The 23,774-nt window shown below is 32.7% G+C and overlaps 2 protein-coding genes across 3 annotated transcripts; both read right to left on the reverse strand.

The window, feature by feature from the left end:
• Positions 1–723: 723 nt before the first annotated feature.
• LOC146939508 (uncharacterized protein At5g08430-like) lies at positions 724–9,052 on the reverse strand. 2 transcript variants are annotated; one of them, XM_085753147.1, is made up of 11 exons: positions 8,906–9,052; positions 8,527–8,631; positions 8,273–8,352; positions 6,631–6,818; positions 4,981–5,857; positions 4,215–4,318; positions 3,798–3,857; positions 2,640–2,690; positions 2,134–2,205; positions 1,797–2,001; positions 724–1,294 (listed from the first exon to the last, which is right to left on the reverse strand). In XM_085753147.1, the coding sequence occupies exons 2-11, from the start codon at positions 8,622–8,624 to the stop codon at positions 927–929; spliced, it is 2,103 nt and encodes a 700-aa protein (XP_085609273.1). In that variant the 5' UTR covers positions 8,625–8,631; positions 8,906–9,052; the 3' UTR covers positions 724–926. The 2 variants fall into 2 exon arrangements, with proteins under 2 accessions (XP_085609273.1, XP_085609272.1); XM_085753146.1 differs by having other exon boundaries at positions 724–1,519.
• A 4,481-nt stretch (positions 9,053–13,533) lies between these two features.
• On the reverse strand, positions 13,534–16,836 carry LOC146939509 (CASP-like protein 2A2). Its single transcript, XM_085753148.1, has 3 exons — positions 16,269–16,836; positions 14,849–14,963; positions 13,534–13,976 (listed from the first exon to the last, which is right to left on the reverse strand). The coding sequence occupies exons 1-3, from the start codon at positions 16,517–16,519 to the stop codon at positions 13,695–13,697; spliced, it is 648 nt and encodes a 215-aa protein (XP_085609274.1). The 5' UTR covers positions 16,520–16,836; the 3' UTR covers positions 13,534–13,694.
• Between the last annotated feature and the right edge of the window lie 6,938 nt (positions 16,837–23,774).

The raw sequence follows: 23,774 nt of genomic DNA on the forward strand, positions 1-23,774 counted from the left end.
GGTTGAAAATAACTGAGATAGATGAAATTCTCTACCAACTTTTGATGGGCGTGTAAGTTAAAATTGCAGTCAAAGTTCACATGAAGTTGAGAAAGGTGTTATAAATCCAAGAGGAGCATGGATCAGGTCTAATATATATGAGAGGAAAGTTATTGATAGAAAGGAAAGGATGTTTTGCAGTAGCCCCTTGGCTTAAAGTCATAGAATGAAGGCGCTTATAGTTCCTATACCTCATGAATTGACACTGGATTCATGTATGGCCAGAGTGCATATTTGCTTCTGCCTTGTAATGAAATGTGTAGTCACCAATTATTATTTTTAAAATATATAACTTACTGAAAACTGATTAGAACAAGTAACCGAAAATAATTATGTTTATTAATTAGAAGGAAATATTTTTATCAAAGATAACAAGTAAATCATAAAAATAAAAATTGGTGAACATTCAAATAGTGTAACCCAAAAAAAAGGTTAGATTAGATTGTTCTATTTCCTTTTGCTAAGTTTATTATAATATTGTTGCTTTAGAGAACTTTACAAAATTAGTCAATAGCACGATGGAAGGTACAAAGAAAAAAAACATTCAATGTATTTGGATTTGTGAAATTCATGGATTTAATGTGGGGACAGTTAGCAGTTTGACAACTTCAAAAACATCACAGGTTTGAGTTTGTGCTCAAATTGTATGACAAGGAGTACAAGAAAATTAAAACATGTTAGAGATTCACAAGAGTAATAAAAATCATAATCGAAATTTGTTCCATCTCTCACAAACTGTCAGAGGATAAAGTACTACTTATTCACTAGCAGCATTTCAAACAGGCAGCTATTTGGTGAAAACCAAAAGTATATAACTCTACTAATTATCAACACTGGTGATGTTATTAAATAGAGATGATTTCCCTTCATTTTGATTTACTTTCACATTAGGGAAAAAACAGCTTAAGTGCATCCCTGAGAAGTATTGCCTCTCTTTCACTCTCACCTGTCTTCCAGACCTTGTAGTTTAAGGGAGAAGAAGTGGCAGATTCGCTCCAGCGTTTGAGTACAGACATTGAAAAAGGCCCTTTTGTTCCACCGCCTCGAATGCCCGAACAATGCCAAATGGAAACATCAGATCTCACCACTCCCTTTCTTTCTGCTGAAGTGACTTTAATACTAACATCCTCTTCATCACTGTCACTTAACACAATAACATCATTGACAGTCGGCTTAACAGGATCAGCAACCATAACGCTTTGACTTTCCTTTACTGTCTGATTGACATCCATGTTAGTATTCAGATTTCTGCAATCTACATCATCAGAAGCAGATATAGTGTTACTTGGTTCAGGAGAGCCACATTTTAAGCTCTGATGATCAGAGTTTGATTCTTTAAGGAGTGCATGCTTGCAATCATCTCGGCTTTTCATGGTATATTGAATCAGGTTTTGAGAAGTGTCTTTTGTTTGGGAAGCAGTATGGACAGTGGCAGGAAAGGTTGTATCATCTTGGTTATTTTTCACTGGAGTTTTTGGACCTAAGTAATGAAAAATATCACAAGATATTGTGAGCTGCATTCTATACATACTTGGTAGAAACATTAACTAAATTAGTGGCACATGAACTTTCTCCTGTGTGAAAAACCTCAATAAGGGAATCAAACACAGGAACGAAATAATAGAAACATCACCATTAGATTATGTATAACCAAGTGAAAGTGATGCCTCTTGTGCATAATAAACATCAAAAAATATAATATAATGACCTCCGATATATGAAAGAAAAGGGAGTATGGATAGGAAAGCCTGACAGACCTAGAAAATCTGCTCCAGAGTTACAAGTCTCTCCAATGACTAATTCTGGCAAATCAATTTGCTCAACCTTATCTTTTCTTGAGGATTTTTCTGGGGAAAGATTGGTATCAGCCATTTCAGGAATTACTTTTGGGATTTCACCTAATAAACGTGATTGTTCTGATGGATTCTCAAGCTTCTGTTTCTGGTCCATGTACTGAGCAAGTGTATGGAAATATGGTTAAGGTGCAAATTGTCAGCATTAAATTTGGAACAAATTAATAAATAATAATTCACAACATTTTGGCCTTTAGCTTCTAATATGACGCAACATTAATAAAAATATCATGAAAGGATATTCTCTCCTCCATCCCTTTTCATTGGACAGATCAATACGATTTCTTAACAACGCAATCTCCCTTGAGATCCACTGCCATATAAAGCAGAAGAGAAAGACCAATATCAGTAACAAAATATGATAGATCAGAGGTTCTTTTATACCATAAAGAAAGCAGAAATGCTCAATGATGTTAATAAGCCATTAGACAAATGAGCTATTGGGGATAAAGGATTGAAGCGATAACTAAAGAGCAGATTTTAAATTTTCAGTTTGATTTTGAGGTATACTGCCTCCTGGCATGAGCTCAAGTAAATTTCACCAATATGTGAATGTAAATTATATGCATGTATTATTAGGCTTTTAAATGTTGGAAAATAGTAACAGAGCTTTTTTCCTTGTTGAATTCATGATTTCATAAGCCCTAGATTTGAAGAAATATCACTTTGAATTATATTGAGCTCTATCTTAGAAATAGAAAAAAGGGATTATATTACACAACACAATAATATTAATATGCGACATACATGCTTTGTAATATCTTCATGCAGAGTTCTAGCTTTCTGCTCAAGCTCCAGCTGTGAAACACAAAAGTGGTTATGGTTTGGTCATACAAACTCAATAAATTATTATTTAACAAATCAAATTCTTACTCATAAGAAAACATGGCTCACACAAGGGAAATCCCATAAAATCAACGTTGTCTAAAATGTCAGGAAAAAAAAAATGAAAGTTTCTGATACAAAACTAAAACCAACAACACCTAGATTGTGTAGCATTGCATCTCTAGTATGCCTCTGTTTCTCAAGAAGTTGTTGGTGATATTGCTTCTTCCCTATGATTTACAGCATATGACATGTGACCCCTCTCCTTTTCCCATCAGTTCAATGGACCTTCTCTATGCCGTTGACTTCAATCACATGACATTGCATATTAAAGAATGTTATATTGGATGTGAGGTGAAAAGACAGGCTCTAATAACCATGCATAGATATAGCTTTCTATGATTACTACAATGGAAGAAATTGGGCTTTGACTTCAACGCAGAAGAGTCAACATGTATTGGCTACTACCTTTACATTTTAATTTACCAAGCATAATATGAACATGAGATATTATCCATGCATAGATATAGCTTTCTATGATTACTACAATGGAAGAAATTGGGCTTTGACTTCAACGCAGAAGAGTCAAAACATGTATTGGCTTTACCAAGCATAATATGAACATGAGATATTATCCAGCATGTGGTAAGGCAAGGTTCCATTGCATTTATATTCAGGCGAAAGAATAGTTTAAACATGCGAATAGCATTAACTGAAGGATAGATTTTGAAGAAATTGGTATAGTAGTAGACTAGTATATAGCTACAAATATTAAAATACTCTAGCTTAAGTCTCAAACTTGATCTATGGATACCTGATGTATATGTAATGCAAAGGATCTTCCTTGGATGTAATACTATTATTACTATATTATTAAATGAACTTCATTACCCTTTCTTTTTAAGATATTTTATTTTCTAGTACAGCCCTCATAATATTGCACCACATAATAATAAATTCTTACTATTAAAATCTGAAAAGATTTACAGGGACCTTATTCATATCTGATCAGATGATCAAGTATAATTTTGTTTTATGGCACATACTAAATACTAAATCACTCACACACAGCAAACTTACTATAGTTGGCTTTTTGAGCAGACCATTTGCCATTCTCTGATACAGATCTTGACATTCTTCCTGCAGATATAGTGCTGACAATTAGGAATCTATGGACTATACATGAACAACATGGGTGAGTTTATGCTTTACAGCAGAATACATAACCTAGCCATAATTTCCTAGACGAATATGGATACCCAAATAATACCGGATAACATCAACAAACTTTGAAATCTATATCAAATAACCACCTTCACATCAGAAACCCAGCTATGCTCTTAATGCAGGAAAGAGTATATTCAACATCTTATAGAAATATGGTTTAGAAAATAAGTTTCCACTTTTACTTGGAAGCTACTATGATTGCAACCAGGTTTCATAAATGGAGAATATTGCGGCAGAAAATACTGTTAGCAGTTATCACAGTATTAATACCTCAGAAAAGTCATCATCAGATATTTTGCTGATAGGTACATCTTTTGGCACATTAGAGAGCTGGAGCAGAATTTCTTGGTTGGTTTTGTTGGATCTGTTAATTCCTGTGATATGGATACATATATCAATGTATGCATATAAGAAAAGTATGGTAGCTTGTAAAAGAACATCAATAATGTTTTCTTTCTTCTGCAGCAATGTAATATGCCAAGAAAGAACATTGTGCTTTAACCTTACAAGTTTATACTTCATTTTCTATTTCCAAGGTGTTTTGGATACAATGTATGACTTAGTTATGTGCAATATTTTCTTCCTACGTACCAATGAAAGCTTTGAGTTAACATTCTCTTTCTAACAATTAAAGCAGATTTCTGTCAAAATTACACATTTGATCCACTTCTACTTAAAAGAATATACAAAATCATGAAGCAAAATCAAAGTTGTCATGTGCTTAATCAAATTTATGTCTTAAATATACTGCACTGAAAAATTTAACACTGCACAATCAGAATAAAAAATGGTAGTTCAATTTTGAGTCAAATTTGAAAAAAGAAAGACAGTCAGGGCATATACTTGAGCCATTTCACACAATAGAGAAATCTATACAACATCTTCTCTAACTTGATTCTATAATAAAATTGTCTGTTTCAATATCCTCAGTTCTTAATATTCCATTTCTCTTTATTTAAGTCACAGCTACACTTCTAATAAAAAAATTATGGTTGATTTTTTAAGACCAGTAACTTCTAGTGATGATCAAGATTACCTATTACTTGCAAGAGAAGATGGGAATTCTTCTGTAAATAGTCATTTGGGTCGGATTTGGTTCTAACAAAACATCCCAACACTTTGTCATCAAAGGTTTCTGGTTGCTTCCTAAGCTCCTCGATTAAACTCCTCTTCAAGTAGACAAGCTTTAGGTTTGAACTAGTTATAGCTGCATATCCACTTGGAAGTTTTTCAGAAACTACACTCTGACAAGATTTTGTAGCCGAGTTCAAATTTCTCTGCTTTGGAAATTTGAATGATTTGTTATTATCCATTTCTTCTGAACCACAGATGATATCATCCGTTCCCTCAACATTCTCTGCAAAATGTGATGCCAGAAGGTTTTGTATGCTGTTTTTGTTTACGGATTTCCTCCGTAGTAAAACCCTTAACTTAGCATCACAGATTATCTTCCTCTTTTTCTTGGAGTCAAAAAGGTTGTTTTTATTGCAATAATCAATGATTATTGAAGCAACATCATTTTCAGTTAATGCTTTTGTCGTGTCTCTACCGATATTTTTAAGAAAATCTATGAGACTTCTTGAACCCCATCCAACAAAGTCATTGTTCTTCTCTTTTACTGCTTTTCCTTTTATTGATTTCATGCACTTCTTTCTCCTCACCGATTTAACTCCGGCCGTGTCATCTAGGTCATCACAATCAGAACCTAAAAAGTAACTCGCATCAGAGTCACCAACATCTTCCCCCTCACCTATTTCATATGGATCCAAGTCACACTTGTTTTTTACATTTTTAATGATGTCACGGGCAATATGAACTTGCTGAGAACTCAGCCCTTCTTTCTTTTTGATATATTCATAATACACTAAAAAGTAACTTTCAAATGTAGCTGGATCTTTCATATCTATCTTTTCCTGCAAATGAAAAAGCATGTAATTATAAGATACATGGAGAAAGAAAATTGTATACCGTCTGGATAAAGAGATGAACTTCTTTACTCAATTCCGAGTTTCCAACCAAGAAAAGAATGAAATAAAACATTATTAAAGTTCAATGAGAAAAATATCAATCCAATCACAATCCATTAAAGTGTCAATTTTATAAGGTAAAATTTTATTTTATAACTAGGCTCATTCTGAAATTTTATTCAGTACAGTGAAACATTCCATTCATCACAATCCAATAAGTAACCCACATTCAAAAAGTATTTTTATTTTCTGCACTGATTCAATAGAAGTCAAACATATAGGGCCAAATTGATTCTTGTTACTGTTTTCAGAAATGATTTAAACTTGTACAAAGAATAACAGTGATGAACCTGTTGGCCAATCTAGGATTCTTTTTCAAAGATAAATAGAACATGTTTGCTGTTTTAAAGTTTAAACACATAAAAACAAAACACTTGCAAGATTTTCCTAAAACAGCGAACAGAAAAAAAAAAAAAAAACAGAAAACAAGTATCTGTGTTATTTATAGTCCTAGCATAACAATCGTGTATAGTTTTAATTGCAAACTCTAACAAAAAAACATCGGCAATTTGAGCCAAAAAAGTATTAAATTGTAAATATACATAAATGCTAAACAAATAGCAAGGTTTTCAAATTTAGGATTCCACATACTGTTCCAGGTTTCTGTTTCCTTCTTTTGCTGCACAAAACATAAGGCATGATTGAAATGAATATCTTACCCCATCAGAATCAACCTCAGCATTTTCTTCAATTAGAAATGCAAGCTTTGAGCAGTGCCCACAAAATCCTTTGTTTCTTTTGACAGTAGCAAATTCAGCATCATTGTAGCAATTTCCACAAACAGCTTTTGGGCAGCACAAGCACATAAACTTCGGTTTTCTACGGCATATGTAGCAATAGTGGGAACCTATATAAAATTATTCAAAATTCATTCAGCGTCAAAATAATTAAAATACATTTTGCCATTTTCTCTTAAACATGAAAAGACAAAGAAAACAAAAAAAAGAATGTATTTAATCACAGCAGCTATAAGATATAGTTAGTTATATCAGTTAGTTATATTAATTGGTTAGTTAGAAATATGGTATCAGAGATATAATTATTCCACTACTTTCTTTCTCAATTTTTTTTAGAAACTTCTCATTGATTTATATTTTCCTTTTCTGTATTGATATTGCCTGATCTTTAATTCATTTCAATGGAGACCCCATCATCCACAACAAAACTCACAACGTTCACTAGTCACAGCTTCTTACAATAATGCCATCACCAACAGCATTTCCATTTCAAGGAAAAACGAAGATTCTAAAATTAAAAAGGTGTCAAAATCAAAAGTGTCCTATTGACACTACAGCCTCAAGCTTATTTATCGCTGTTTATTCTGCATCTGCCTGGATGTGAACGTGCTTGCTATTTAGGATCTTTAAAAAATGTAACAGTCCAATTGAAATTATACTAAAGCAAGAAAGTAGATCACTTGCTACTGTTTTGGCTCAACTTCCAACATCTCAGAAAACCATGACAGAAAAGAAACCACCACTGAATCCTTCAAAACTGAGAATGCCCCTAAGAAGGATAACCAATTTCTTGCCTCCCTCGCCTCTTATACCATCAAAGAGATGCACAGATCAAATGAACAGAAAGGAAAACTAGGCCAGAAGAAATTCAAATGACAACAAATACTTGAACGCTCTGCAAGATCAATAAGCAGGGTATCCATTGCCACGAGACCACCAGTGCAATTGGCAACGCAGCTCTTACGGTCAAGGAGGAGAGTCTCCAATCCATTGCTGTACTCTGTCCTGATCCAACATCTGAATTAACTACTCCACTCCGTACCTCAGCTTCCAGGTTTATCAGCGGAAGCAGTGTATCGGCGATGAGAAGCCTAAGGGGTCGATGTTCAAATTTGCTCGCCCCATTGCCAGTGATGAGAACCTACTAATCTAATTAACCAACTAGGATAGCTAACTGATATAACTAACTTTATATCTAACAACAACAAAAACAGGTTAAAAAATTTATACAAGGTTGTCAATTCTGGGGGCAGTGTTCTATCGCAACACCACGAAAATAAAAAATATACCACATAAATCGTGAAATCTCTTAGAATTGAAGACAGATAAAACACCAACATATCAAGCATTTTTTATAGAATCAAAATTCAGGACATGTAGATTCAAACAATATATAGAGTGTTCGAAAGCAATACTAGGACAAGAGCATATTTTCCAGAAACATATAAGACAGTGGATTGTCATGGCGGTATCAAATGCATAAATATGTACCACAAGAACAAATTAAAGTAAATGTAATTGGATGCCCTATAATAGAGGCAAAAATATACATTAAAGCACTTACCACAACACCAATAATCGTCATTCTTCAAAAAGGAATCATCTTGGTCCACACATTTAGCATGATAGGTTTTAAGGCAATTCCTTTAATCAACCATAAAAACAAAGTCAAAAACCAAAATTTGTGAAAATCTTCAACTAAGACCACACACAGAGAAAAATGTGGTAAAATAGTGAAAATGATTATTTATTATTTTAGAAAATAAGAAAATAACATGCAATGAATAATGATGTTTTCAGAAGAAGTAAAGCTAGTACCTGAAATCACAGAGTCTCAATTCACCACCATCTTTGCAGAAAAAGCAATAATCTTCAGCCATTTCTTCCTTTCTTTTTTTGTTGTTCCTTTTCCCCATTTTTGTCCTGGAGAAGCAAAAAGGGGGGTAAAAAATAAAAATGAGAGCTTTTTAAAAAAAGCTTCAACTCAAGTACGTTGATCAAGAGTAGTAGTAGGTGAAGAAAAGCAAAATAAGAGAAAATAGCAGTGACGATTATACAGAAAGAAGAACGAAACAAAGAAAATCGAATAAGCTGTAAGATACTACTACTACATTATTACAAACAAAAACAAAAACAAAACAAAACAAAAAAAAAGAGAAAAACAGAGTGAAAATGAAGAGAAGGAAGAGGTACGTGCCTTGTAGTGAAGGTGATTCAAGGAATAAGGTGAAAATGTATATGAATTTGTTTGTTTGATTGATAATGATAATGAAAGGTTGTTTACCAAAAGAAGAAATTTGGTTGTTTGAGAGGACGAGTGTCAGTGGAGAGTGTGCCGTTTGGAAAACAAAGAATCAGAAACGAATAAATATCCTTCACTGTCTAGGAAATGTAATTTACCATCTTCAAAATAATGTCATTATTAATTGGGTCATGTTAAATTGTGCCCTTAGGGCACATGTTAAGCAACCTAAAGATAGAAATTGTTTCTTAAATTTTGTGCATTCAATTAGTTAAAAGTCAAAAAGTTAAATTCAAATACATTAATTACAACAAAACATTTCTATTTTTACTTCTTAACTTGTGCCTTGAGGCACAAGTTAACATTAGGCTTATTAATTTTATATCACAAAGTAAAATTATTCTATCATTTTATTATTTATTAATGATATGTGAAAGATAAATTTAAAGAATTAGAAAAAAAGATAGTATTAGAAGGAGAAAAAAAAGTTTAATTGATATACACTCTCGGTGTAATTTTTTTATCTATATATATTCTTCGATCATTATTATAAAGTAAAAATTTCTATTTTAGAATCATTTAATTAGTGATGTACATGGTCTTTATTATGCCTTTAAAGAATTTAGAGGTTAGAAATGGTGGTAGAATCATATTTGAGTTGTTGTGGTACCATATTGATATTTGATGATGTTAAAGGTTAGAATAATGGTAACACATGGTCACATTACTATAATAGAGTGGCCATAATATCATAATTGATTGTTTTCAGTATTAAAATAAGAGTGGCTGTGATATTAGATTGAAGGTTTAGTTCTTAAACAATTAGTTATAATGTACTAGTTAATCGCACCGTTGTAGTTTAATTTGTTTTATCTTACCGGTGGTGTGGTTGATATTATGTCTTGTATAATTTTGGGTAGTGATGCGAAACATCTTAAAAAGAGCGACCTCAACCTGACTCAACCCAGTAAAAAATTTGATGGATGAAAATTCTTTTTGAAGATAAACTCTGAAAATCCAAATACAACGGTTCAAGAATCTAAACACAACAATTTAAAAATTCGTTTATATTTTTCAAGTTGTGACCATGTCTAAATAAATCATATTTGAGATTGTGACCACAGAAGTGTTCTTCTACTATGTGTGATCAATAATTATCTTGGGGGAATGGAGTCTCAAATATAAGAGAAAAAAAAAACGATGAACTTGAATATAAGCTCATCTCAACTACTTTTATTTTATTTAATGCTATCATTCTTAAATTACCCTTCAATTATTGTTATTGTTTTTCTTTTCATAGGACGAATTTCCATGAAACTTAATTTAAAAATTGGAGAATGCTAAACAATACTCCCTCCGTTCTATAATATAAGCAAAAAAAACACAATTTTGTTGTCCCAAATTATAAGAAAAAAACTCAGCTTTGACTTATTTAAACATGTTTACCCAAAATACCCTTAGTAGTATTTATTAGGTTTTTGTTTTCCAAAATTCATACACCTTTTACCGTCCAACTACATTTGGTATTTCCAAAATTACTAATGCTCTCTCTCACAAGCTAATTGGACAGGGCAATTAGGGCTGGCAATGAACCGAACCAACTCGATTATAGTTTGACATTCGACTCGATATTTAATCCGTTGAACTTGGTTCATGAACCTAACGAGCTGGACTTGAGCCGAAAATTAAGTTCGTTAATTAAATGAGCTGAACTTGAGCTACATATAGTTCGACTCGTTAGGCTCATGAGATGGCTCGATTATATATATATATATATATATATATATATATATATATATATATATATGAGTTAGTTTTTAAAACGTTTTTATTTATCAAAATAATTAAATATTAAAAAAAAAGTTAGAAATTTTTGGGTTCCGCAAGAATGATTATGAAGCTAGGAAATTACAAACTTTACTTTTTCTCTAAAAAAGACAAAACATTAACTTTTCATATCCTTTAATCTTTCACATTCCTACCCAACTATTTACCAAAAATTAAGCATCCTCTTCTCTTTCTACGGGTGGCAAAAACTAAGTTTCCTCTTCTCTCAAAAACTAAGCTTTCTACGTGTGGATAACTGTAGAATTGAGAGGTAGCAATAGGTTCCATCAAAGAAGAAAATTGTTGCTCTCCATTTCTCTTAAGGTATTTGATTCTAAATTTTGATCAATTTTTTGTGCATGTTTACTTTTCTTAGTTTGTTTCTCTTATTGTGGCGTTCCTATATTGATTGTTGACTATTGAGTGATTTAGAGTATAATTTACGTGGGTTTGTTTGGAGATTTCTGATTGTTTGGTGTTCCTATATTGATTGTTTGAAGTCTTCTTTCAAGCAAAAGCAAATCCAGAAAGTAGTAATAGTGAAATCATGAGATTTCTGGTAAATTTAGTCTACTAATTTAATTGATTTATAGGGTATATATACAATGGGAATTAGTTACCTTTATCATTGAAAAAGATTTATATTTAAATGGGATATCATTAGACTTGATTTATCTCCAAAAAAAAAAAAACATCAGACTTGATTGACAACAAAACATTGTGGATTATTTGATCCATATAATCAACTTGTGGAAAAAAGGCTTCGATGGTTGTCACCACCTAAATAGGTATTGAAAAGAAGGGAAGTTTTCTTTATTATACAATTTCTAGTAAGCTGAAAAGTTTCAGAATTATAATTATTAAATGAGAATATAACTGTAAGGATTCTCATTGGGTAAAAGTCACTGATAGTATGTTGTTAAAACTTGATAAGCAACAAGACATAAATGAGAATATAACTGTACTGTGATGCATAAGCTTTTGCGGATATATGTTGGTAAAGATAGCATTTTTGTATTGGGTAAAAGCCAATGATTAGAAATATAGCATATATATTGAGTAAGCTTATGGAATCTTCATAAGGTTTTGTGTCTAAACACAACTATGATATGACATTTACGGCATGTATAAGGATTTTTAGCATAGTCCAAGACCTTTTATTGTTATGCTTTTAGCATTAAACGATTTTTTCTTTATTAAGTTGTTTATTGATATGTAGCATTTTTCAGGATGTTGATCCACTTTCTGGTTTGTTGTTCAGAATCGTTGCTGTTTTAGAGTTTGCATCATGTTTGAAGTTTGTTTCTTTCTAAATGAGTAAAGATTAAGTTGAAAGTTGTGGCAAATGTGGCTGAATACAATTTTGTCTTGAGGGGAAGAGCAATTGGAGTTTAGAAGTAGAAGAATATTATGAATTATGTTATCAGCTAATTGAATTTTGTTGGATTTTTTGTCTCTGTTACTTGTATCAGATATTTTTCGTCGACCTTTAACTTTATATAATTATGTCTATTCTATGCATGCTTGTGGGAACTTTTATTTTAATTCAATATTTACTTTTAATATATATATATATATATATATATATATATATATATATATAATATCAAAGATCTATAAATTAACTTTTTTTATAAAAAAAATTTGGACGAGTTGAGCAAACGAACTGAACCTAACGAGCCGAACCGAACTGTTCGTGAACTTTAAACGAGCTGAACTCGAGCTGAAAAAATAGTTCGTGTCGAACTCGAGCCGAGTTTCGAGCCGAACCAATTCTTATCGAGTCGAGCCGAGCTCAGACAGGTTCGGTTCGACTCGACTCATTTCCAGCCCTAAGGGCAATTAAACAAGTTTGGCTTTTGCTTTTTCCAAAACACTTGCTACGGTAATGCAAACAAATTTTTAGTAACATTCAATATTAACAAGGGTAATTTTGGAAACACGTCTATTTTGTTTAAATAAGAATAATTGGATTTCTTGATAAGTGTGTTTTTTTTTTTTGTTGCATATATTATGTGACGGAGGGAGTACCTCTAAAGCATTGATTAAGTAACCAAAACTTGGAAAAAGTGATATAATTATTTGAAGACAAATTTTCTATTTATAGATTCTTTAAACATTGTCCTAAGGACATTGCTCAGCAAGATTCTTAAAAATTACAATTACATTCTTTATAGTAACTTTGAGGGAAACAAATGAGACTAACTAATTTTCCTAAAGGTGTGTTACTTTTTTGTTGCTTATATATAAGACTATGGTAGTATGGCTCTGGTCGTGTGTCTTTTGTTGCTTATTATATACACGTAGACTGACGTTCTTTTGGTTGCACATTCGTTTATCAATTCAATATATGGCGGTCCTCGATGAATTGTTGCAAAAGCTACCATTTCAAGGTTCAAAGTTCAAACCCAATGTGCATCCATGTGCTATCCACCACAGTCCCAAAGAGGTGAATGAGGTGATACCTCTACCAAATCTATAATATGTTTGATTTTGTGGTGATGAAAATTGTGTTTCACTTTTGTTTCTTAATAAACATAATTTTAATTCTTGACATTTATTAACATAATAATATGGACATACAATGGTCGAACATAACAGTTTGACATAACTTAAACACAACTTGAAGATTACCAAAAAAAAAAAAACACAACTTGAAGATAAAAAAGTCGTAACCATGATATTCATATGAACATAATTTTCACATGTTCTTGATAGTTAGAGACTATAAATGAAATGGAAAACAGGTAAAACAGTTAAACAGGTTAAAGTCATCCATGAAGCACGCTATATATAAAATAAACAAAGGTTTGGTTATACATACATACATCCAATATTATTGGCCATGGCTACTATGAGTCATAAAACATAGAAAATTAATAATATTATCCCATAACACAACAAACATTAGGGTAAGCTAGCCATTGAAAGCTGGAGCAATGTGGTCATTGCCTGTAGTATTAGGGCAACTTGCTGGGACATCATAATTGCTGAAAAGCTTGTAAGAGGAAATTATGGAAAGAATCACATAGCAAACAAGTGCTACAAATGTTATAGCTACTGAAGCTGTGACCTTATGACAAAATTGACCAAAAGAGCCACAAGCTGAGTTCCATACTGTTGCACTGTCTCCATTCTCAGCTAGGTACACCACCTCCATTGATGAAGCTCCGGCGCTCAAAATTATGTATGTTAGTACCTATTGTAAAGAAATCATTACAAAAATATTATATTTCAATTTTTCTAAGAGAATTAGATATCCTGAGTTTCATTTCATGTTTGGTTTTGCTTGACAAAAAACAGTTTCGGGTTTGCTATCTTATGTAGTATGAGATGTTCAATTATTGAAATAGCAACACTTGGTAAGTTCTCACCACAAATTGCACAGATATAAAAATGTGTTGATTATTGACGGTCGATCTAATCCACTAAGCATATTTTTAATTGAAATTTAGGTTGTCAACAATCAAAATATTTTGTTTTTGTCAACAAAAAAAAAATCAAAATATTTTGTTACAACTTTAGTAGTGGGATTAAGATCGGATGATTTGTAGTGACATCAGTAGATCATATTTCAAATATTATAACTAATTTGATCTTACATAATGGTAATGCATGTGCATGATTAGTTGTATTTTTGTTTTTGGTGTCAAGTGTGCAAATAATGTGATATGATAGTAAAAAAATGTCACAAGTATGTCTTCCATAATTTATAAAACATGCCAATGGTGCGCTTTTAGTGATATGTTTATGGATAGTTGTGTCTTTGTCTTTAATGTACCTCTTCGACTATAAAAAGAGAAGAGTTGTAACATAATCTTCGCAACAAAATTCAAATAAAATAGCGTTAGATATATAGGATAGGATAAGATGTAATCATTTTCAATTTAACTTTTACCATTTTGTACCATTTTCTCCATTCAATTAGATTACTGATTAGCCTGTCATGTACCACGCACAAAATATAATGAATTGACTGAATTCACATTATACTATAGCTCATATAATATATATTATGTATATTGCCTCAAAAAAAAATATATTATGTGTGTGAACAGAAAAGGGAGGAACCTGGTCAAGGAAAAAGAAAGTCCAAGCACGAAGCAGAGTGGGGCGGGGGGCAGCAACAACGACAGCAGAAAGTAGGGAGTAACCTGCGCAAATGCCATTTGCATGCACCAAATACCTACAATACAACGTTACATGCATCCAACAACTCAATCACTAACCAAAATTATTTAGTTTGACCAAAATATATATTCCAAGTCAAATATCAAGAATTAATCGTTTACTAAATGTCCTAAATTCCAATTTCATATGCCACCATCAATGACTAAAGCATAATATATACTACATGTCTATTGCATTATTTGCACAATATGTACTGAAATACTAGTAGTTATTAAAATAGAGTCAACAAGTGGTTGTTGAAATTATTTTATTGTTAACTCAAGTATCAAGCTTAATTAAAAGAGATAAAAACTTAAAAATAGCATATAAAAAAAGAGATGAAAACTTAAAAGAGTTTTTTCTATCATGTGCAAGATTGCACATGATAACCCCTACTTAAAAATAGCATATAAAAAGTGAATCTTCGCTTATAAAGATATGTCTCCTTTACTTTACACATCGATTTTCTAAGCATTGATTAGATCCAATATAAAAAGTCTCCTTTACTTTACAAATCGATTTTGTAAATATTGATTTGGTCCAATACAAAAATCTGATATGATTTTGTCAAAAAAAAAAACAATCTGATATGATATTAGTGTCTATCGATTTGGATCACTTATTTATATTTACCCACCAAATTCAATAGGGTAAGACATGATGAGAGGTGTATTGGAAAAATAATTTATAAACAGTGGCTAACTTTATTATTAATTGGTATGAAACATAAGAATGCATCTTCAATTGTTAAATTCTATGATGAGTAAATAGATCAATTTAGTCTTTTTTATTTTATTTTTAAGAATTGATCAATTTAGTTTTATTTTTTTGGGTACATTAGTCTTTAAAATATATGAAATAATAATTTAGTCTCTTAAATTAAAGAATGAATTTAGTGGTTTTGATGGATATTTACTAAAAAAAATATTTTAATGGAGGAAATGAATTGTTATTTCGTAAATTTTAGAGAGTAAATTGATAGATCGTTACATGCAGTTTATAGTACATAAGTAAGATAAATCTTGCACCACGCACAATTTTCACAATTGAATCAAATCAGATGCGATGAGAATTATTACTTCACGAGTGGAAAACAAACTTACGGATATTGCAAAATTAATTTACTTGTGCGCATGCGACAAAACCATTGTTACAATCTACAAAACTAAAGAGAATTTCTTTCTTGGTCACAAACACAAGTAAAAAGTGTTTAGACACACACACAATTAAACAAAATTAAAAAAAAAATTGAATGATATGACTAAATTCTTTTTCATTTATTTTTCTTTACTTGTTTGAGTAGGTGATACGTTATATATACCTGAAAGCTCCAAGGTCATTGTAGGAAACAGAACCATAATCATTTTCTTCGGAATTCTTAAGCATAAGAACAAGTGCTGCTACACAGAGACCAATTGGAAGAAGACGCAGGAATGTCTCAGCAGTGCGTAGGAAGGAAGTTGTGTTTCCTTCCAACTCCTCTCCAGTTGTAGCAGCAGCAGGTGCCATCATAACCTGCATTGGAGACCTTGTAGCTGAAACTACAGTACCAGTACCTTTCTCCATCATCATCACTATATTGTGTATTGTTTTTTGCTCGGTTTTGATAAAAGCAGAGAAGTGTGCATGTGCTAGAGGAACTAGTAATGTTTGAGCTTTGGAGGGTAAAGGTATGTGAGAAATTAATTGAGTGAAGTTAAGAAGAGAGTAAAGAGTGGAAAATGGTAGAGATAAGTTAGGTATGGAGAAACTGAATTAGCATTCAATGTCATTATGGCAGGCCACATATTCCCAAGACAATTTCATACACCTATGCCTTTTTCATTTTCCCTCTTTCTATGCTTTCATTTTCCCCCCATTCATCAACCAACAACACCTCAGTTACTGTTAAGTATTTTTTTTTTTTTGTGGTCTTCAATTTATGTAAGCATTTAATACGAGGGTAAATGATTAAAAAGAAGTGTTTTTGTAACCAAAAAAAAAGTGTTTTGCTAACGAGCGTCCTAAGGGTATTATTTAAGAAACCCACAAAATGAATTATGTCTTGAAAATACAAGTCAAACACTTGTTAAAGTCGCATAATTTACAATGTAAAAGTTGATACATTTAAATGTTTAAACAATGGCTTTATGACACTTATTAACATTTTCCTAAAAAGAAATGATAACTTGTGTTTAAAGACAAAAGTTAATAAATTAAAGATAAATTATTATTTTTTGAAATTGTGTATTAAATAGTAAAGTTTGGAAAATTCTAACTAGGACACAACCCAAATCAATTTTATTTTGACACGCACTCATAAATGAGAAAAAATTAAAAGAGAAAAGATTTAAATAATTTTGATTTGAGTTTGTGCCTATGTAAAAATTACTCTATATTTTCAATATAAAATGTATTTTTTATCTCCTTTTATAGTTCTTTAACTTATGCTCTAAGGAAACAAGTTAGCAAGACCCGTGATTAAAAGTTTAGTGTTTTTATTTTACTCTTTCACAAAACACCTCTCACACACAAATCTTATTCATTCCTTGTAAGTCTATTCACATTTGAAAAAAAGTTCTGTTCATATTTTTATCATTTTAAAATTATAATAATACAACATTAATTAATTGTTGTTTGTCAATTATATACAACATTCATTTTTTTTGGTTGCTAAAAAGGTACTACTACAAATAGGGACTGAAGTAATAGTTGATCTAAGATAAAATGATTAAGGACAATATATGTAAAATATAAATATAATATTAAAAGTATTAATATTTGTCTAGTGTGAAAACTATAAAATGAGACTTAAAAATAAATAGAGAGAGTGATACAAGGGCCTACATTCTACCTAAAAAATTTATCATATTTGCAAAAACGATTTTTCTTACAAAATTGACGTTTTTAGTTTTTTTTTTTTTGACAAAACGTTTTTAGTTTTAAATTTAGTTGTAATTATGTTTTTATAATTATTTACTTTTTCACTTTGTATCTATGTAATGAAAATCAATCAATGCTTAATAATGTTAGTTTTTTATGTTGAGTGAGGATGATGGTCGAACTTTTGACCCCCTTATCACTGCTTATTTTTTTTTACATCATCCACCAAATTATTATTTGCGCAATTCTAGTGATGATCTTTACCTAACTCTAGTGATGATCTTTGCCTAACATTTATTTTAAGTCTCGCTAAGTCATACTATACTCTTAAAACAACTTACTTATTTTTTGCTCTAAAGGGTGCGGCTCTAGAGAACTTGTTGAATCTCACAACTTTATCTCATATGATTATTTTATCCAAATATATAATTTTATTTCAACTTAAAATATTAATTTAAGTATTTTATTACTCTTTGCCTCGTTCTACTCCCCGAGTCCCACCACACCACAAAGCGATATAATATTGAACCATATTTTTCCAAATGGAATGAATGCATGCATCTCAATTCTCAATAGACTAACAATAGTAAACATGGAACCAAATTTTGATAACATTTTACAAATATTAAATACTTGTTGATGTTGAAGGAAATTTAAAATGAACATACTTGTAAATTTTTAATGTAACTCATGACAAAATTTAGAGTCTAGACTCAATAATGTATTTTGTGTGTGCGTGCTAAAAAAGGAAACGAAGTTAAGCACAAGTGTGTTTAAAAATGGCTCGATACAAAGTCTCAACATGGACAAAAAAACAAAAGAGAAAAAAGAAGCTAAAGGTAAACACCCACATTACAAATTAAGTGTGGAATCCTAAACAAACAAAGGAATTAGTCCACAAATCATGAAAATCAAAAAAGACACTAGGTCGATGAGCCTTCAAACACCACCAAGAATAAATCATCAACCATACGATCAATTGATGAATGTTTATTTTGAAAAATCTGCATGTTACGGTCCTTTCAAGTTCCAACTACAAGCCAACCAAATAACTTGTAAATTATAATGAGTATCCTTCATAAAAAGATGTGCACCCCCAAAATAGTCATATAGAGACAATCACACTCCACAAATTGACGATTAATCGATTCTTGTGACCCACAACCGCCATCGAAGATCAAAGATCTTGAATAAAGAACTCCACCACGAGCCAAGTTGTCTTTAGTAAGTATCCTTTAATTCAGCAACCTCCACGCGAAGATAGAAACTTTGAGAGGCATTTCTTTGTTCTAAATGATGTCCTTGAAATGAGAATGAATAAGGCTCTCGTTGAGAGTCAACAACTTATAGACTCATTTGACTATATAATCATGTTCTAGATCATTTTTCCAAAACCAATTGTCTGTTGTAGAATTTGTTTAATGGAACATAAAATATGACTCAATAGTGAGACGACATTATTCTTAAGGTATTCATAGTCAAAAGCTTTACTATAAAGTGATAAAGTAGTGACACAATTAGACTATTATGTGGATATACTGATAACCACATCTCATTGATCATTGATAAAGAGTTATATACACATTAGGAGTAATATTTTGAAGGTGAGAAAAAACACAAGAAGGGGGGTTGAATTGTGTTTTGAAAAATTCTTCGTTTCTCCTAAAAACTGAACACACTGATCAGAAGCTAAGTGAGACAGCTTCTGAAGTGATAATCAGAATCTAAATGCAGCGGAATAAAACAGAGAGAGAGAGAAGAAGAACGACACAAAGCAATTATACTGGTTCCTTCCACAATCCGGAAGTAGTCCAGTCCCCCTTGCACTTCCAAGGAGATTTCACTATGAGTAATATCTGATTACAAATGCTCAAGCACACAAGCAAGAGACTTCCAATGCTCAAGCACACAAGCAAGAGACTTCCTTTGCTCAAGAACACAATCAAGAGACTTCCTGCTCAAGCACAACTGCAAGAGACTTCCTAACTAAACAAAATTACACAGAAAATTGTTTAAGGTTGAACACTTGATATACAATCAGAGGTGCTCACAATACAAATCAGATACAGACTCAAATGACTTAAGAATTTCTAAGATATGACTTTTAGACACAGAAATTCTAAGTGAATGCAGAACAATTTCAGCAGAGATTTGGCACTTGTAAAAATGTTATGAGTCTTTCGTTCAGCGTTCATGCATTACCAAAACTCTAATTCTTCACTCCTTTATATAGAGGTGTGAAAGAGACGTTGTGAAATTGCCAGCACACCAAAGAGTCGTTGTTGAAGCTTGATCTTTCACCAATGATCTTTTGCCTGATTTGGTTGTTGTCCTATGAAGAACCAATTTGAAATCCATTCCTTATCCAAAGGAACATATATGCAGGCGAGACCGTATTCTGGAGCTGTTTTCTTGTCTTGTAGCGTGGACAAAAAACAGAGTGGTGGAGAACGTGGTTGTACAATTCGTACAAAGTACAATGTCAACGCTTTCGTCCAAATTGCAAGCACAAGCCTTCAAACACCTTTGAAATGACCGTTGCAAAATTCCACTAATCCTTTGTTTGTGTTTTCGAATCCAATAGACAGCTTTTGCATTGATAATTCTTCAATTCTTGAATCTTTTGCAAATCCAATTGAGATTCAGCTTCTGGTGAAATAGCTTCTGATGAGGCAGCTTCTGATGATGCAGCTTCTGATGATATGACTTCTGCAGCTTCTGATGATGCAGCTTCTGATGATATGACTTCTGGACTTCTTGTCTTCAGGAGCACTATCCTTACTTTAGAAGCGACTTAACTTCAGGAACGCTTTTTCCCTTCAGTAACAAGTTGCCTTCAGGAGCGTCCAAGCTTCAAATTTTTGTTGCTTCCTTTGCTCTTTATTTGCTCATTCAGAACCAATGATGATGTAACTTTATAATTATGGTCCTGCACACTTGAACAAATATTAGCTAGTCCAATTTACAATTTTTAATACCTTGTTATCATCAAAACTCTTTAAGGTTCATTGTTAAACACATTTTGTTCCAACAATCTCCCCCTTTTTGATGATGACAAACAAAAGTATTTAAAATTGATCAATTGTTGTTAATCTAATTAACAAGTTGACTTTGGGGTTCTGAGGTTTGTAAGCTCAGAATCTGAGGTTTGTAAGCTCAAACTCCCCCTGAGTCTGATAGTCTTTAAGGTGAGGTTTGTAAGCTCCCCCTAAGTTCTATCCAGGTTAATTAAATTCATTTTTCGCACAATAAAAATATCAGAGCTTTAAAAAATTGAATCATTGAAAGAATTAACTTATAGATAAGAAGAATGGTTCAATTAATTTTACTTGAATTTTGATACTTCTTCGTTCGTTCATAGCTTATACCAATAAGGTAAAAAAAAAATGATAGAAGTTTTTCAAAAATTTCAAGTGCCATTAATGTTAATGGGGCTCAGAGCCTTTAAATACTTGTCACATATACTCCCCCTTTTGTCATTATCAAAAAAAATGATATAAAAAATAAGCATAAAAGACAAAAAGATTTGAGAAAAACTTAAACATGAGAGAGTATACTAAGAAATTAACTAAATAAATCACACCAAAGTATATGAACATGAATATCCAAATATCAGAAGCAACTAAGCAGTCAGAATCATTTAAGCATTCAGAAGCATAGAAAAATAAAACAGGATGGTTTCAGAAGCAAGGACTAAAAAATTTAAAACACACAGCAAACAAAAGATAACACTAAGGTGTGCAACTAATGGTTGGTTTTTGTTGTTTCTTCATCTCCTCCATTTCTTCAATTTTCTTCTGCAACAGTTCTTCAAGCTGTTGTTGCCTCTGGAGAAGAGCTTGTTCCCTTTCTCTAGCCTCTTGCTGCTGCTGTGCCATCTGTTTCTTTAGAAGCTTACACAACCTTGCTTCTCTGATCAAGTAGTCCGTTTCTAAGAAGAAAGGCTGGTTTGCCAGAAGCAGTGTAGAACTTCTTACTCTGAGACTCTGATTCAGTTTTTCCATAAGCCTTCTGACTGAAGCTTGCTTGACTCTGATGCACTTAGCCTTTATGTTTTCAATGAGCTCATTTGCCCGGTTCTGAAGAGATACCCAGGAGTCTTCATATGCATTGGTGAGATCAATTGACCTTATTTGATTCACCAGATTATGCATTTGACTAAGGATTGTCAGAAGCTCAGCATTTATATATCCAGATTCCAAGATGTTTGTGGGTGGTTGTTCAAGAGTTTCAAGATCAGAATCACTGATTTCCAAATCTTGAACAGGGTTAGGAACTGGAATGGTAAAGTGTGTTTGTGTGTTTGAAGATGAAGGCTGGTCAGAAGCAATGTGTGCGGTAGAGGTTGAGGCTTGGACATTGACTTGAGAGTTGTCAATATCCATGGGAGTTGGTTGTGGGGAGTGTTCAATTTCAGTTGATGGTTGTTGTGGTGAAGTTGATATATGAGTGTTGAGTTGGGGGTCAATGGTAGCTATTGGTGATTGTGGGGGTGTTGTGGGTTTAGGTGTTTGTTGATGGGGGTTTTCTGAAACAACATTTTCAGAAGCAGCTGCTTCTGGAGTTGTTTCAGAGGCCTTTTCTGAGTTAAATTCAACATTTTCTGGAGGAATCATGTTGAGAGGTTGAATGTTAAGGGGTTGAGGGTTAATGCGAAAGATAGTATCAATGACTCTTTCTCTCTGCTCAGCCATTTCAGCCAACTTCTCATTAATTATGTGACCAACTGGTTCATAAGTAGTTGACTGAGAGGGCTTTGTGTTGGTTTTGGTTGATGTTGACTGGCTTTTTACTGGTTTTTGAAAAAGTTGGGCTAAGGGTATATCATCATCAGAATCTGAAGATGATGATGAGGATTTTGAAGAAGGTGAAGGAGAGTCACTGGATATCTCATGTACTACAGGTTCTGAGTGTGTGAAAATATTACCTGTAGTAGAGGGTTCTGAGCAATCATCTTTAGTAGTGTCAGGGATTTTAAGAAGTTGTGATGCTTCTGTTATTACCCTCTCTTGAAGCTCAGAAGCAATCTCCATAGCTTTTCCAATAGCTTCTGACACATTAGTAGCAGCTTCAGTTTTCTTAGGAACATGAGGAAAGTTCTTGGTTCTCCTTACTGCTTGCTTTCTTTTCTTATTTGGTATAGCAGGTTGATCAAGAGTAATGCCAACATCCATGATCATCCTGGAATCCATGTCTTTAATGGCTTCTTCAATTGAAGGTACTGATGAACTACCAATCTTGAGCTTGTCAGTAGCAACTTTTGCCTTTTTAGCAGATTGTTCAACCTCTAGATATTGCTCTGCAGTCATCTTCCTTTTTGACTTTCTGCCTCTGGCTCGTGGCAGAGCACCACCATACATTTCCTCTGGAATATCTTCCAATCTGATTCTCTCATTGGTTGCCTCAAAATGTTCCTTGATATAGTACATCTGCACTTCAATGGGATCCTTCTTGCAGATGGGTGGAAAGTCCTTCATAAGATCAGACTTAACAAGTGATTCACTCAAATCTGTATGAAGCTTGGTGACAGCAGGGATCAACTTCATATTCTTGAGGGTTTGTGCATTAATGAACTTTCCAGTTTTAGTATCAAGCAGCTCATCTGTGAAGGCTTCAGCACTGCTTAGCTTGTCCAAGACTCCTCCTTGATAGAATATTTCTGACAAGAGTCTTCCATAAGGTACCCAGGTTCTATTCTGCAGCTGACTCTGTTTCAGACACTCTATCAAGTATTTGAACATATATTTTGGCACGTTCACTTTCTCCTTCTTAATGAAGTGTTGAAGAAAGACCTTTTGTGCCAAATTGGGTTTCTCACTACCACCACATGGAAGTAAGTCCTCATTCTGAATCTTCAGAAGCAGCTTCTTATCCATGCATAGATCAGCATACTTTCCTGCTTGCGTTGAGTTGTACAGGGCCAAGTTTACTTTCTCTTTCCAGAAGCGTTCTTCAGCTGTACTTG

This window comes from Medicago sativa, chromosome 3 (genome assembly GCF_051527215.1).
Source record: "Medicago sativa cultivar Bolivia chromosome 3, Bolivia_mono, whole genome shotgun sequence".
Taxonomy (NCBI): Eukaryota; Viridiplantae; Streptophyta; class Magnoliopsida; order Fabales; family Fabaceae; genus Medicago; species Medicago sativa.

What these genes read in the sequence shown, in the direction of transcription:
- LOC146939508 (XM_085753146.1), bottom strand. Translation starts at nt 8,624, where the DNA reads ATGGGGAAAAGGAACAACAAAAAAAGAAAGGAAGAAATGGCTGAAGAT. An exon ending in CTGAGGTTGATTCTGATGGG is followed by an intron (nt 5,858 to 6,630) that starts GTAAGATATTCA and finishes TTTCATTTGCAG; the next exon opens with GAAAAGATAGATATGAAAGA. An exon ending in CTCTGGAGCAGATTTTCTAG is followed by an intron (nt 1,520 to 1,796) that starts GTCTGTCAGGCT and finishes TTCATTACTTAG; the next exon opens with GTCCAAAAACTCCAGTGAAA.
- LOC146939509 (XM_085753148.1), bottom strand. Translation starts at nt 16,519, where the DNA reads ATGATGATGGAGAAAGGTACTGGTACTGTAGTTTCAGCTACAAGGTCT. An exon ending in AATGACCTTGGAGCTTTCAG is followed by an intron (nt 14,964 to 16,268) that starts GTATATATAACG and finishes GTTGTATTGTAG; the next exon opens with GTATTTGGTGCATGCAAATG. An exon ending in CTTTCTTTTTCCTTGACCAG is followed by an intron (nt 13,977 to 14,848) that starts GTTCCTCCCTTT and finishes TCTTTACAATAG; the next exon opens with GTACTAACATACATAATTTT.